This window comes from Sturnus vulgaris, chromosome 2 (genome assembly GCF_052056855.1).
Source record: "Sturnus vulgaris isolate bStuVul1 chromosome 2, bStuVul1.hap1, whole genome shotgun sequence".
In the NCBI taxonomy this organism is placed as follows: Eukaryota; Metazoa; Chordata; class Aves; order Passeriformes; family Sturnidae; genus Sturnus; species Sturnus vulgaris.
In genome coordinates, this window is record NC_142244.1 from 104,497,241 (window position 1) to 104,510,445 (window position 13,205).

The 13,205-nt window shown below is 35.0% G+C and overlaps 1 protein-coding gene across 3 annotated transcripts in view; it reads right to left on the reverse strand.

Annotated features, from left to right (window-relative positions):
- Positions 1–13,205, reverse strand: part of RPS6KA3 (ribosomal protein S6 kinase A3) — a 76,118-nt gene that overhangs the window by 27,443 nt on the left and 35,470 nt on the right. For all 3 annotated transcript variants that reach the window (XM_088160264.1, XM_088160263.1, XM_088160262.1), the window contains 6 exons: positions 11,860–11,941; positions 8,082–8,162; positions 7,028–7,107; positions 4,525–4,631; positions 1,629–1,666; positions 1,114–1,256 (listed from right to left, as the gene is read on the reverse strand). In XM_088160264.1, coding sequence (XP_088016390.1) covers positions 1,114–1,256; positions 1,629–1,666; positions 4,525–4,631; positions 7,028–7,107; positions 8,082–8,162; positions 11,860–11,941 — 531 coding nt within the window. The remainder of the gene's footprint in view (positions 1–1,113; positions 1,257–1,628; positions 1,667–4,524; positions 4,632–7,027; positions 7,108–8,081; positions 8,163–11,859; positions 11,942–13,205) is intronic.

Consider the following 13,205-nt stretch of genomic DNA (forward strand, 5'->3'; position numbering starts at 1 on the left):
AGTGGATACTTATAGATTGGTTATGAAAATTACAAACTATAACTGCAAGCAACATCTTACAGCAATTTTCAATTATACCATATCCACTTGAAAAACACCAAATTATGTTTTCCAGCTTCATAAATTAAAGCTGAAGTTTAATTATGTTTGTGTTATCAACAACGAATATTCTGCAACTACATTGTACTGATCTTTTAATTGACTGTTCTTAGTGATAAAATGTGCAGTTGTGAGGAGTGTGTGTGCCTGTCTGGAGAGAGTTCAGTTATCAGGTGCTACTTTTACAGTCAGTTTTCAGATCACAACAGCATTCTAATCATCATAAAGTGATAGGATGACCTATTTTCAGAGACAAGAGTCCTTCTTGTACTATGAGCACACACATTAGTTGTACTGTTACAGTTATGTAGCAGAAGCAGTAAGAAATGAATACATTTATACAATTATTTAATTTCCATGTCAAAAATGCACACAAATATTTTAAATATTAAAAGTTTTTCAGCATTCCTTCCTTAAATACCAAACATGACCTACTATCCTTTTCCAATTCATATTCCATATACATATTTCCCTTGACCTTGCAACTTTACAGTAATTACCCCTTGCAGAAACACGATAAGCAACTGAGAAACTATATCCCATATCAGCTCAGTGTCATTTAGATAATTTTGATGTGTGAGAACAACAGTTGCCATTATTCCACTAACTTGCAATTACACTGTATACTCTAATTAGAAAGCTACCAATCTCCTTTTTCCTCTTGAATCTAAATTCAAATTTAAAATTTGAATACTAATTTCTTCCCCACTTTGAAGTAGACAGCATTTTTCTGTATACTTCTATATTTCTCTTGGTCCCCATAACACTCAAACTACTATAGATATAAAGTATTTGAATTAAATGATAATAAAAATATGGCATATTATTGGTGTTGATATGATACCTCATCCATGTTCCTGATCAAAGTCTGAGGTGTTATTAATTTCACACAATTTAGACTTCCTTTGTAGTTAAAATTTATGTAAAGCTCACCTTAGGGGTTAGTGTTTAATTTGTTTCACCAGACCTTGCAAATCACAACTTTGCTATGATTTACATTTACCAGAAACCTACCATTAAAACACCAAAAGACCACCAGTCTGCACTCTGCGTATGGCCTCGTCTGTTCACAACTTCTGGTGCCATATATTCCACTGTTCCACAGAACGAGTAGGCTTTTTTTTCATGATCAATTGACTCCTTACTTAAGCCAAAATCTGAAAGGAAAAAAAAATACCAAATGTAATTAAAAAAACCAAACACTAATGGTTGATACTTTTACCATAACATGAAGTGTTATGCTTTTATCATTCCTATATACAACTGAACACTAATATAGCAATTACAGGATTCTCCTTCCCTCCCCACATTATCATAGATCCGTAACATCAGATATACTTGTAAAGCAGATATCTTATTGAAATATTTACAGATTTCATTTATTTCAAGCTAATTACATTATTTGCTTCCACAGCTAAATTACTGATCAGTTAAAATTACTTATTTTATCATAATGGTTTACCAAAAGGAAAATGCAAAGATTTTACTATGAACAGAAATGATCCTAGTATTGCAACTCCTTTATTCACCTGTCAATTTGATATGTCCTTCCTCATCAAGCAGGATGCTAAAAAACAATAAAAAGAATATAAAAAAACTAATTAAAATATATTTTAAAGTGTTGTTTCAGATAACATACTGACAACATTTAGGAATAAACAATAGGGGATAAACAAACACAGAGACTCAAACACGCATGAAAATGAATTATTAGAAGACAGATTCAAACTACACATTTTCTTCTCACTCTTTCTTTTTAAAGATTAAGAAAAAGGTTATTTGAGTTTTATTCAACTATTTGATTAAATTCAATATGTAGTAACAGTTTTGGCCATCGGCACCACATGCAGCACTATTGTAATTATTAAAAACAGAGGCATAGTTCTATTTCTCTTATACCAGGTATGTTTTCATATGTATACACAACAGGTATTTGTATATTGTAATTACCATTTCAAAAGTTGTTGACCACTTCAAGTAACAAGAAGTAATAAATATTCTCATGTTGTACCAAAGGACAGGACCACAGGCCCTATACTCGGAGCAGAACTTAGGCTTCTGCCTTTTCACTTCAATCACAAGAAAGGCCACACTTCTCCGAGATGCCAACTGTCCTTGACCACCACTGAATATCACTGCTTTGCAAAGCATGCAAAGTATTCAAGAACTGGATTTTGTAACACCCCCTACACGGTGGATTTATTTCCTACACCTGCATTTCATCCTGGGGGTAAAACATGACCCAGACCCCATCCCCTTGCACTGTGCAGTTGCCATGGCAGGAACCATTAAACCATGTCCTTAAGTGCCATATGCAAACATTGCCTTCCTGCCCACCAGCAGATCAACACTTCCACCCAACTTGGGGTTGTGTGTGGGATTGCTCAGGGTGCACTCAATCCCCTCATCCAGATCTCCAATGAAGATGCTAAACAGGTCTGGTCCCAATACACAGCCCTGGGGAACAACACTGGTGACCAGCCTCTGGCTGGATATAATTCTATTCACCACCACTCTCTGGGTCCAGTCATCCAATCAGTTTTTTACCCAGTGAGGAGTGCACCTGTCCACACCATGGGAAGCCAATTTCTCCAGGAGAATGCTGTGGGAAACTGTGTCAAAGGCATAGGATCACAGAAGATAAGGGGCTAATATATATGTCTCAAACACAGAAAGTCATTTGGCTCTGGGGTCAACCACAAATTGTTGTTAATGAGAGATAAGAATTGCTAGTAATAAGCAAAGATTGCTGGTAATCGTGAGAAAGAACAAGATGTGCCCAGAGAAGAGGCCATGCAGATATAGGGCAGCACTTTTCCAGAACAAATCCTTGTTCTAATTCCTGAAGATAAGCACAACCCAGTACAGCACAAGCGCAGGAATGGGGTTGACAAGCAGGCATGGACTGCATGGGAAGAAAAGACCACCCAATATTCCCAAAGACCCCTAACACATTTCCAGAAAGATGTGAAAGAACAGACTGTGCCTAACAACTCATTTGTCCCCACCATGCCCAGGAGTGCCCCTGGACACTGGATATCCCCATCAGTTGGGTCGACACTGTAGCCAAGACTGGTGATCGCTTTCTCTCCTCCTCTTTCTCCCTCTTTAATTCACCTTTCCTTTTCACTCTTCCTTTTCATCTCACCCCTTTATCCAAACCCCATTGCATGTGCTTTTATAGTAGGTCAGGGACTAATAGAGTGATTTCCATGCCAGTATATATACATATATACAACTTACTAATAAAACCTTGTAATTTTTTTCAGACCCTCTGACTTTTGTTATTCCTTTCCCCCACAAGCATTTACATACCTTGGCAGTCCTTTCCCCTTAAGGGTTGGATGTCACAAAAGGCTTTACTAAAGTCTAGGTAGACAATATCCAGAGCCTTTCTCTCATCCACTAAGCAAATGACCTCACCGTAGAAGGTGGTCAGGCTGGTCAAGCAGGAACTTGCATAAACCCAGGCTAGCCTGGCTTGAAACCCCAGTTGTCCTGTACACATTACATGATGGCACTCAACATGATGTCTCCATGACTTTTCCTGACAACAAGGTCAGGCTGACATACCTATAGTTTCCTTGGTTTTCCTTCCAACCCTTCTTATAGCTCGGTGTCACATTTGCCCACTTCCAGTGACTTGGGACCTCCATGGTTGACCTGGCCTACTGTTAAATGACTGAAAGTGCCTTGATGAGTTCTTCTACCAGCTCCCTCAGTACTCTTGGGTGAGTCCTATCCAGTCCCATTGACTTTTGGAGTTCTAAGTTGCATAGCTGGTCATTTCCTCCTAGAAGAGGTTTCATTCTGCTCCCAATCAGTCTTCCAGCTCAGAGAGCTGGGTACTTTGACAACAACTGGTCTTGTTATTAAAGACTGAAGCAAGAAAGGCATGAAGTACCCCAGCCTTTTCTTCATCCTTTGTCATTATGTTTCCCTTCATATCCAACAAAGGATGGAGATTCTCCTTAGTCCTCCTTTTGCTGCTGATTTGTACAAATTTTTTCTGGTCATCTTCTGCTTCTGGGATTTTGAACATATCAATACTCCTTTCATCCTTGCTGCTGCCAGGACCTCCATCCCTTAACTCTCCTGCTATAGCAGGTAAAGGACCTTGTTAGAGCACTGTGCCTCAAAGAGTGGCTTGTCAGCCCCAGGCTTACCTCTGGCTTTGTACCCATTCCCCTTCAAACAGTTTAAAGTTCTCTCAACAAGCCCCTGTAACTCCTGAGCTAAGATCCTTTTTCCTCTTTGAAACAGGTAAAATCCAACCTTTTAAATGAAAATAGCACATAAACCTCCCCCACATCCCTCTGTTCAATTTATAGAGTAAATCATCAAAGTTTAACAGTTGGGAAAAAAGTGCATAGGAAGAAGAAGATCTAGAAATGAGATTAATACACTGCATAAGAGGAGCCTTACTTTTCTGGTTTTAGGTCCCGGTATATTATTCCAAGACTATGTAGATGGTCTAAAGCAAGTGCTAATTCTGCCAGATAAAATTTAACATCGTCTTCTGTGAACATCACCTGAAAAAGTAATACAATGTATTTCACATGTGAAATCTGAGAAAGTTACACCAGCACCAACTAAACAACAACAGTGGCTTTACAGAAGGGTTTCTTACAATACTTGAATTAATCTCTACACAAAACATTAGAAAAGACAAATTTCTTGGTTACACAAAAACTAGGGATTTTATAACCCACGCTATTTCATACTTGAAATACTTGGACATACTTGAAAAAAGTTTTAAAGGCAATATATTGTTCTTTCTGCAAACTGGGAGATTATCTGTTTCTGATTGTTCAGGAAAACAGACAAACATGTTGTAGTGAAACTGAAATATTTTGGAAGCACTTAAAGAACATGACTACCTCTTGGATGGGAGCATTTCATTTACAGACAACACATGGACCAAGGAAGTCCAAATGCCTCAATTTTATCTATGAAGTAAGACAGAAGAAAAGTATAAGTATCTTGGTTTTGGAAAGACTGTCTCTAGGTACTTTGAGAAGGAAGCTACAGCAATGGTAAAAGCCCCAAGGTGCAGCCTGAGATGCAGAAAAGGCAGATCAAAGAGTAAACTAAGTGAACAGCTTAGTATAAGAGCACAGGAAGGATCTCAGGTAGTAATCCCACTTTTTGGATTAGGAAGATAAACGAATCTTTATGTTCATTGAAATGCACATATTGTCCCAACGTATCAACTGTCATGATCCCTGACAGAATACATTATAATTCTTCTGAGACTGCAGAAAAAGATAAAAATAAAAACAGAACTTGCACAATTTGGTTCTATTTCAGTTACTACTCAGTCATTTTATTTGCTCTGTTTTTAGAATCTAAGACTAATACTGTAAGATAAAGCATACAGACCCATAAAAAAGAATGGCAATAGGGAACAAAGCTGAACATTATTTTCAACAAGAGTTAAGAATGGAGAATATTTTTCCCCTTAGTAGTTTCATGAGAGAAAGCAACACTAAAGCTTGTACAATAGGTTGTTGCTGATGTTATTTCTATAAAAGAGCCAATATTTAGTGCAGATATATTCAAGAAAGGAAATCTCTATAAGAAACATTTAAAAGCTCAAATAATAGAAGATTCCATGAGAAGGATAATACACCCACACTACATTATTTAAAACCATTGCATGGGACTCATCTTTCCTACCCTTAAACATCTGCAGTGTAGATATCTAGTTTTGAATTAATCACCTTTCCCTTTGTAGTCAATAGGAAAAAAGCAACAACTTCTAGTTCATCTGATCTATTTCAACACATGAAGGATGACCTTAATAGCATCCAGCATGCCCATTTCACTCACCAGTTGTGCACACTTTGCTTAAATTCAGGTACCTATAATAGATATTTCTCATCTAACCACATTAAATTTTATAAATTGTGAGTGGCTCAGGATGAAAAAGTCATCAGCAGAAAGCCAATATTCATTCATTTTTGGGAATCAAGAATGAACTACAAACTTTAAGACTATCTCAATTTAGGAGCACTAAAAACTGATTAGTTATCCGTGGCAAAACAAACGAGAAAGGGCAGCTTGAAACAGATAGCAGCATCAAAAAAAAATGTAATAATTTATGTGGTCAGCACAGAGGTAATGTACATCTATATACAAAGTAAATTCCATTCTATTCTCCTCTTAATAACAATACAGCTTTGCAGTGGTAACCCAGCTATCCCAGATACTGTGGCAAAGGAAAATGCAAAGCAGCTACAACTCCAAGTTCAGGCTACAAGATACACATTGGATATAATCTCTGTCCTAACAGATATTTATTGTGAGTTTTTGAACAGGAGTAATGGATAACAAAAACTTTAAAAAATATGGTGATATATTGGATGCTAACATTTATTTTAGAAATTATAATCAAATTAAATTGAGGTAATGAAACTCTTCGAAGTTATTTCCTATATCAAAACAGACATATTACTATCATGACAGAGGCAAAACATTCACTTTTTGAAAATTACTAAAATAAGTGGAGTACAATTCTTGCTTTTAAAATACTCATACATAACGGAATTTTGCATTCATGGATAAAAAAAGACAATATCTTATCTGCCCTGAATTCTGGATAAACCAGACATAAATTGACTTTATATAAATCCAGGTTCTAAGTCTTATATTTAAACATGGTAGCATCAGGAGAAGATTTTGCCAGGTATAAAAAGCAGGACAGAAAGACTGCTTATCTAAGATTTTGTTCAGAAATAATGTAAATTGCCATCAGCCCTTCCATGAAGTGACTATGCAAAAAACCCCAAACAAAAATTGTACCAGGTTAAAAACAGATTAAAATTTTATTCAATGAAAACTGAATTTAAAATGTATACTCTCCTAATACAGACAATTTATAGTCAAATTATATCAACAGACAATTTTTCAAATTTAAAAAGTGTACCTCTTTGGATAAACGTGTAAACAAGTCTCCTCCCCTGAGAAAATCCAAAATAAGATACAGCTTCCCTTCTGTTTGAAAAGCTGAAAAGATCAATTAAAAAATTAAATACCACCTAACTTTATCCATGATCAGGAAAATAACTTACCAAATAATTCATGCTTATTTTCATTATTAAAATTAATTTCTCTTTCTCCCTTGTGGAAAAATCTATTGAAATAAATTAGGCAACTGATCCTCTCCCATGGACCAAGTAATTCCCATGCTATGTGAAAGTAAAGCAAATTACCAATAAAATTCCTTTAGAAATAAACTTTACTTAGGTTAGTCAGCATTTTATTCCAGATTTTAAAGGGTCAACTAATAACTAATGAACGTTTTAAAATCTTTAGAAACTCAGCTTAACAAGGTCTTTTAATCTAGTTTGCAAAAGAATTGCAAATAAAATAGTGAAAGGTACATAATTTAAGCCACATCAGAAAGTCAGAGAGACATGAGGCTTAACTATAAGAAAAAACAAACCCTGAAAGAAAAATATGAACTAAAAAAAGCCAAATCAAAACAAACCAGAAACTCCATCTTTTCTTTACGTGTTAAAAGTACTGATATCCTCCCCCCTTTACACATAAGTATTCTGTTACAGTTGCTCATACTATTGGAATGAAAAGGTTAATTTCCACCAATTTTGATGCAAGTGGAATTAATGCCATTGCTTATGTTTTCCCCTGAGTAAACAAAAGCAACTGTAAGAAATAACTTCAAAAGTGTATGTCATACAAAAGGTTAGAGGTTTTGGAAAATAATGGCTAGTTATTAATAGGTAAGTGCTTCTAATAACACAAAGGGCTACAGACTCATAGTCCCATACAGATTTAACACTGCATGAAGTCCAGCACGTGCTTCTTTTGCACGAGAATTATTATAAAGTGAGTCTTTGCACAACTGGGACTTAACACACTGAAGTTCTATGATTTTCTGAGTCATAAAGCAAATATGAGGAACTGTCTTGACAAACACACATTTTTACACCAGAAAAATGAATTTTTCTGCAACTCACCATAATGTAACTTGACAATAAAAGGATGATTAACTTCTACTAGAATATCGCGCTCCATTTTTGTCCGGACCCGATCTCGAACTACAAGAGAACATAAGCAAGCAGGATTAAAAAAAAAATTACATTATGACTCAGTACGTCTCATATTTTTCCTGATGTACTTCCCACTGTGCCTTGTAATAATATAATTATCTGCTGGCCACTATACTGTACACAGCTGAGAATTGAGAGAATTTATTCTACCTTTTTTTCTGATAAATATCTCTATGCATTTTTATTTGCTTCAGTTTTTGCTATTGACAAAATCTAACACTAGGCAAATAAATTTAACAAAAGCACATGAGAAAACATAGCCCCCCCTTCAGTCTGCTCTATACTTAGTTAGCCTTTTAAACATTACAGCAAAAGTGCCATGGCTATGTATAGAAAACATCCTGCTGGTGAAAAGCATTAAAGTCGTAGCAAAACAAACACAGCATAAATATAATTATACTATTATAAAGATGTTAATATTGGTTTAACTCATTAAATAACTCACACTAATAAAATATTAAGTCCTTTGCAATTTGGAATAGAATTTTTTTTCATTTCCTTTATTATGAATTTCAAATAAAAATTACATTGATTCAATGTAGTGTATACTTCAGACTATATTTTTGATTTTAAGGACATTTACTGAGAGTAAATGTGCATGGAGAAATATATCAGATATTAGAAGCAGTTGCTGCTCAAGCTGCCTCTGCTGTCCCTCCATGGTGGCTCTGAACAGGACATGCAAGTGCTCCTGTGCCACCAGAGATGAAACCCAAATGAGCATCACATGCCAGCAGTGCAGGAGTACAGGCAGGGCAGTCAGCTGAGCACAGCACCTGCTTCAGCTGTTCTCCACAAGTCTCCTGCCAGCTCCAGCCAGGGCTTGGCTCCCATCTGAAGCTTTGAATCAGCCAAGACACAGACAAAACTCAGTCCTCCACACAGGGGAGAGCTATCAAAGTTTGCTTTCCGTGGTTTAAGATGTTGCATTTTTCTCTTTCCCTCTATTCTACATTTTGTTACTGCTCCTTTGGCAAATATATCTTCCTGAAGTTTCCCTCAGAGCAATGAAGTCTCATTCAAAGTTTAAGTTGACAGCATTCCTTGTACAGTTAACAAGTCAGAGTTCTCCAATATTAATACATAAGCAGGCAGGAAAAAAAAAAAACCAAACAAAAAGCACCAAGAGGCAAAATGGTGTTTAGGCATTTATCTGTCTTTTCACAGAAACAGCAACTTACAATAATACAGATACTTATGAAAAAGTTATATAGATATGTTTACATGAGTTAATACAACTATGAAGTTTCCACCTGCCTGCAGAACACATTCCTAAAAATCAGAGCTCATTAAATAAGTGCTCAAATACAGAGCAAACATCAACATCTGAATGTTGACCTTTGCATCTAAAGTCATTAAAATATCACAAGATAGTTGTGCAGTTCAACTGTTTCAGCAGTTCATCAGAATTACAAGATTGAAATTCAGAAATTTTTTTTTTCAGGCAAGTGGAGGTGAGGAAAAAATTTAAAAGACTTTCAAGTGTCTGCAGCTATGCAACAGTTACACGGAAAGTATGAACTTAAAAAACTCCAAGCAAAAAACTGTAAAGAAGTGAGCTCATTTCAGACATTAGCATAAGCCATTATTTGATTTGACATGTGATTTTTGTTTGTAATTTCCATATGTATTCTACTGGAAGCACTGATTTTTCTTAATACATTTGATTCCAGACGCTCTGGCAATATTTGGCTCTGTTTTTTCCTCTGCATCATAAAGGGGCACTGAACACCTTCTATCAGAGTGTATTAATAAACTAGCCTCTGTAGTAAACAAAATTATATGTATGTATTATTGGATTTGCTCTAAATATTAAAAACTTGGACTGTGTAGTTACATCAATGTGTTCTGGCTAATATACCTTCATTTCTATGAAAATATTCTCTCTAATTTTGATTCGTGCATCAGGTACACTGTTTTTAAGTGTGTTCTTTTTATCTTTAATTATAGAGCACAAAAATAACTTTATGAAATAGATTTGAAAGAGCTAAAGAGACAAATCAAGTAATATGCTGTTTTATTAAAAATACAGTATTTTATATATTTAAAAGGTTGCAATTATGGAAGATAAAATTTATTCCAGTTAATTTCATACTAAAGTTTTAACAGTAACCTTAATTTGCTTACAACTCTGCTCTTCCTAAAACATGAATCACAAGCAAGCAGTGCATAAAAAGCATCTGATAATCCAGATACAAACTATTGAGAACTGTGGCATCCTCCTGATGGTGTCACCTTTCTGCTCAAGCCTTTTGCATCATTGAATTCTCAGTGCCCAGAGACTCTCCTTTCCCAGTTAAAAGTCACGTTCCCAATTTTAGTGTTTATCAGTCTCTCCCACCCTGTAGGCAAAACTAGAACTACAGCTTGTGCTGAGAATTTTTACACAAGGTTAAACTGCAATCAAAAGGTGATGAAGACAAGCCCTCAAACATCTTTAAAAGGCAACTGCTGAGTGACCTTTGACCAGTCCTGAGCTATTAACAGGACTGAAAAGCTGTTGAGGATATTAATGTACCTTAAATGAGTGGAAATCAATTTCAGAAAAGTAGGAAGTAAATAATGAGAGCAACACGTGCCACAAAACACAAAGGAATCAAAATATAGGAAACTATTAAAATACGCACCCTCTGTAATAGTTTTAAGTGTAAGCTCTGTGACATTCAGCACTAAATCTTAAATGAAAAACTTTCAACATTTCAGCAGAAGTTCATAATCCAATGTTTTTGTTCCCTTTATCATTCTATAAATATTTTGTAATAAAATGATATATTAAAACTGAAATTCAATGTAATAATCAAAAACATAGGTAAAACACTACAAGCTGTTGGAGCCATCCCAAAATTATAATTTCAGTTTCAGTACAGCCATGAATTAGTAGAACTTCACATAGACAAAAGTATTAAAAAATGGCATAAAAGAACAAGCATATAATCTGGTTAAGACATTAGTGTGAAAGATGACTTTCATTTTGATCTATGGTAAAAAATACCTTTTTTCTTACAGAATTCTCTGAGACAGAACTGAGATTGTTCAGGCTTAGACTTATTTTGCTACTGATAGCATTCAATATCAAAACCACCCAAGAACCAGATCAACTCACGATTTGTTTTTGCTCAAATAACTTAGATTATTAACTTAAGACCTTATAAAATACATTCTGTAACAAGATCATATACAGTACATTTGCCCAAAACTCGTGGGCACATGTCTATTTCAAAAAAAAAAAGGCTTTAAGTCATGTGCTTAAGAACTTCTAGAATAAAACAGCAGATATAATGTGCTTTTAAATATCATGACCTAATTATAAACTGAGCAAAAGGCATTAACTGTATCCTTGGTGACACACAGCAAAGGAAAAACGGAAGGATATTAAGTTTCAAATAACAGCTCAGGAGCAAGTCAGATGGCAGATGTAACACAACCACTGCATTAACCCACCATCACCTATGGAAACTGGCATGGGAAGGACCCTGCTGTCCTCTCTAATACCAGTATGGTATTGTTAATTCTTAGTACTTCCAGGTTTACAAGACAAAGCAGTGTATTCTGCTATTTTCTGTTGCAGAGAAGAAAGCTGTAAGACACAATCTGTAGAGCAGCATCTGTGTAAAGATTAGGTTTTGGTATAATGTTACTGACTTCTCTTTTTTATTTCTCTTCCCCTGTTCTAAATAACACTTACCTTTCAAGGTGGCCTTTTTCAATACCTTCATTGCATAAAGCTGTCTTGCATCTGATCCTGAGATTTTTTTGACAAGGAAGACCTGCATTAAAAATTAGAAAGAATTCTTAAAAGAAAATAAAAGCAAGTCAGATTAATGCATTTTGCTATGAAATTCAAGTAGTCACTATGATTTCAATGAAACTCTATTTGACAATTTTAGATTCTGCAAAGCCAAACCACCTTTCATTTTTTTCTTCTTTTATTTCGTAATCTAAAAGGCTCATTCAGGATACTCAGTCAAATTAATTTCGGGCTAATTTAAACTATTTCAGTGAGTACAAAAAAAAAAAAAAGATTCTCTCAGAAGTTCATCCAAACTTAAAACACAAAAATCAGCTTTTTAAAATTAATCTCTAGTTTTATCATATTGAAATTCATAGGATGGCACAGCAAATGCGCTAATAAAATGATTTTCAGATATGACAATAAATAGGTGAACAAAATTTGATCCATAAACCTATATAAATCAATGTATAACTAAATAAATTTAAAAAATATCCCAGTGTTGCATGTACAAATAAAGAACAACCAGCCTCAATTAAAGCGTGTTTCATTTCCTTCTTCAGTGTCATGGGATTTTTGACTGGTATTGTTTTTAACACCCTTAATACAAATTAATTCCAGTAGAGACAAATTTTAGATTTAGAAATGAAAAAAAAAAATAAAAAAAAAAATAAAACCCCCAACTCTCACAGGTTTTCTGGCTATGGACATGCATAGAGACATGTTGTGGCACATGAAGTTAAACATGTTATATGAAATCAGTTTGGTGTCTGGTTTTGTGCCCAATTCTCGCTTATGTTAACATCCCTTGCACTATTACCCAGAGACTACCAGATCATCACCAGACTTGGAAAAGCATGCAGATTTACCTTTTTTAAACTAAATGGAATATTCACAAATTATTAGAACAAAATTATTTATGGATTTTTTAAAGTATTAATTTTTGCATAAAGGCTAAGACAAGACTGAAGACAAGAGTGACATTTCTGCAGAAATTTGAGTCAGCTAGACAGCTTATTATTTTTGCTATTTTAAAAACTCACATTCCTCCTTCTCCCTCCAATTAAAGTACTGAATTTAGCATTATCAATAAAAGTCATTGCTGAAATGATCATTTATTAGCTTACTTTTCCTTATCCTTGAATGATTTACTTCTTGTGATCTGAGGATTTCCAAATAAAAACTTGGTTATGATTGTGGATTAAATCAAACCTTTGGAATCAGGTTTCCCAGCGAACTCTTACTGCATGAGTACAAAATTTTATAGTTTCTAAGCACTTGGATTTCCAAACTTAACTGGA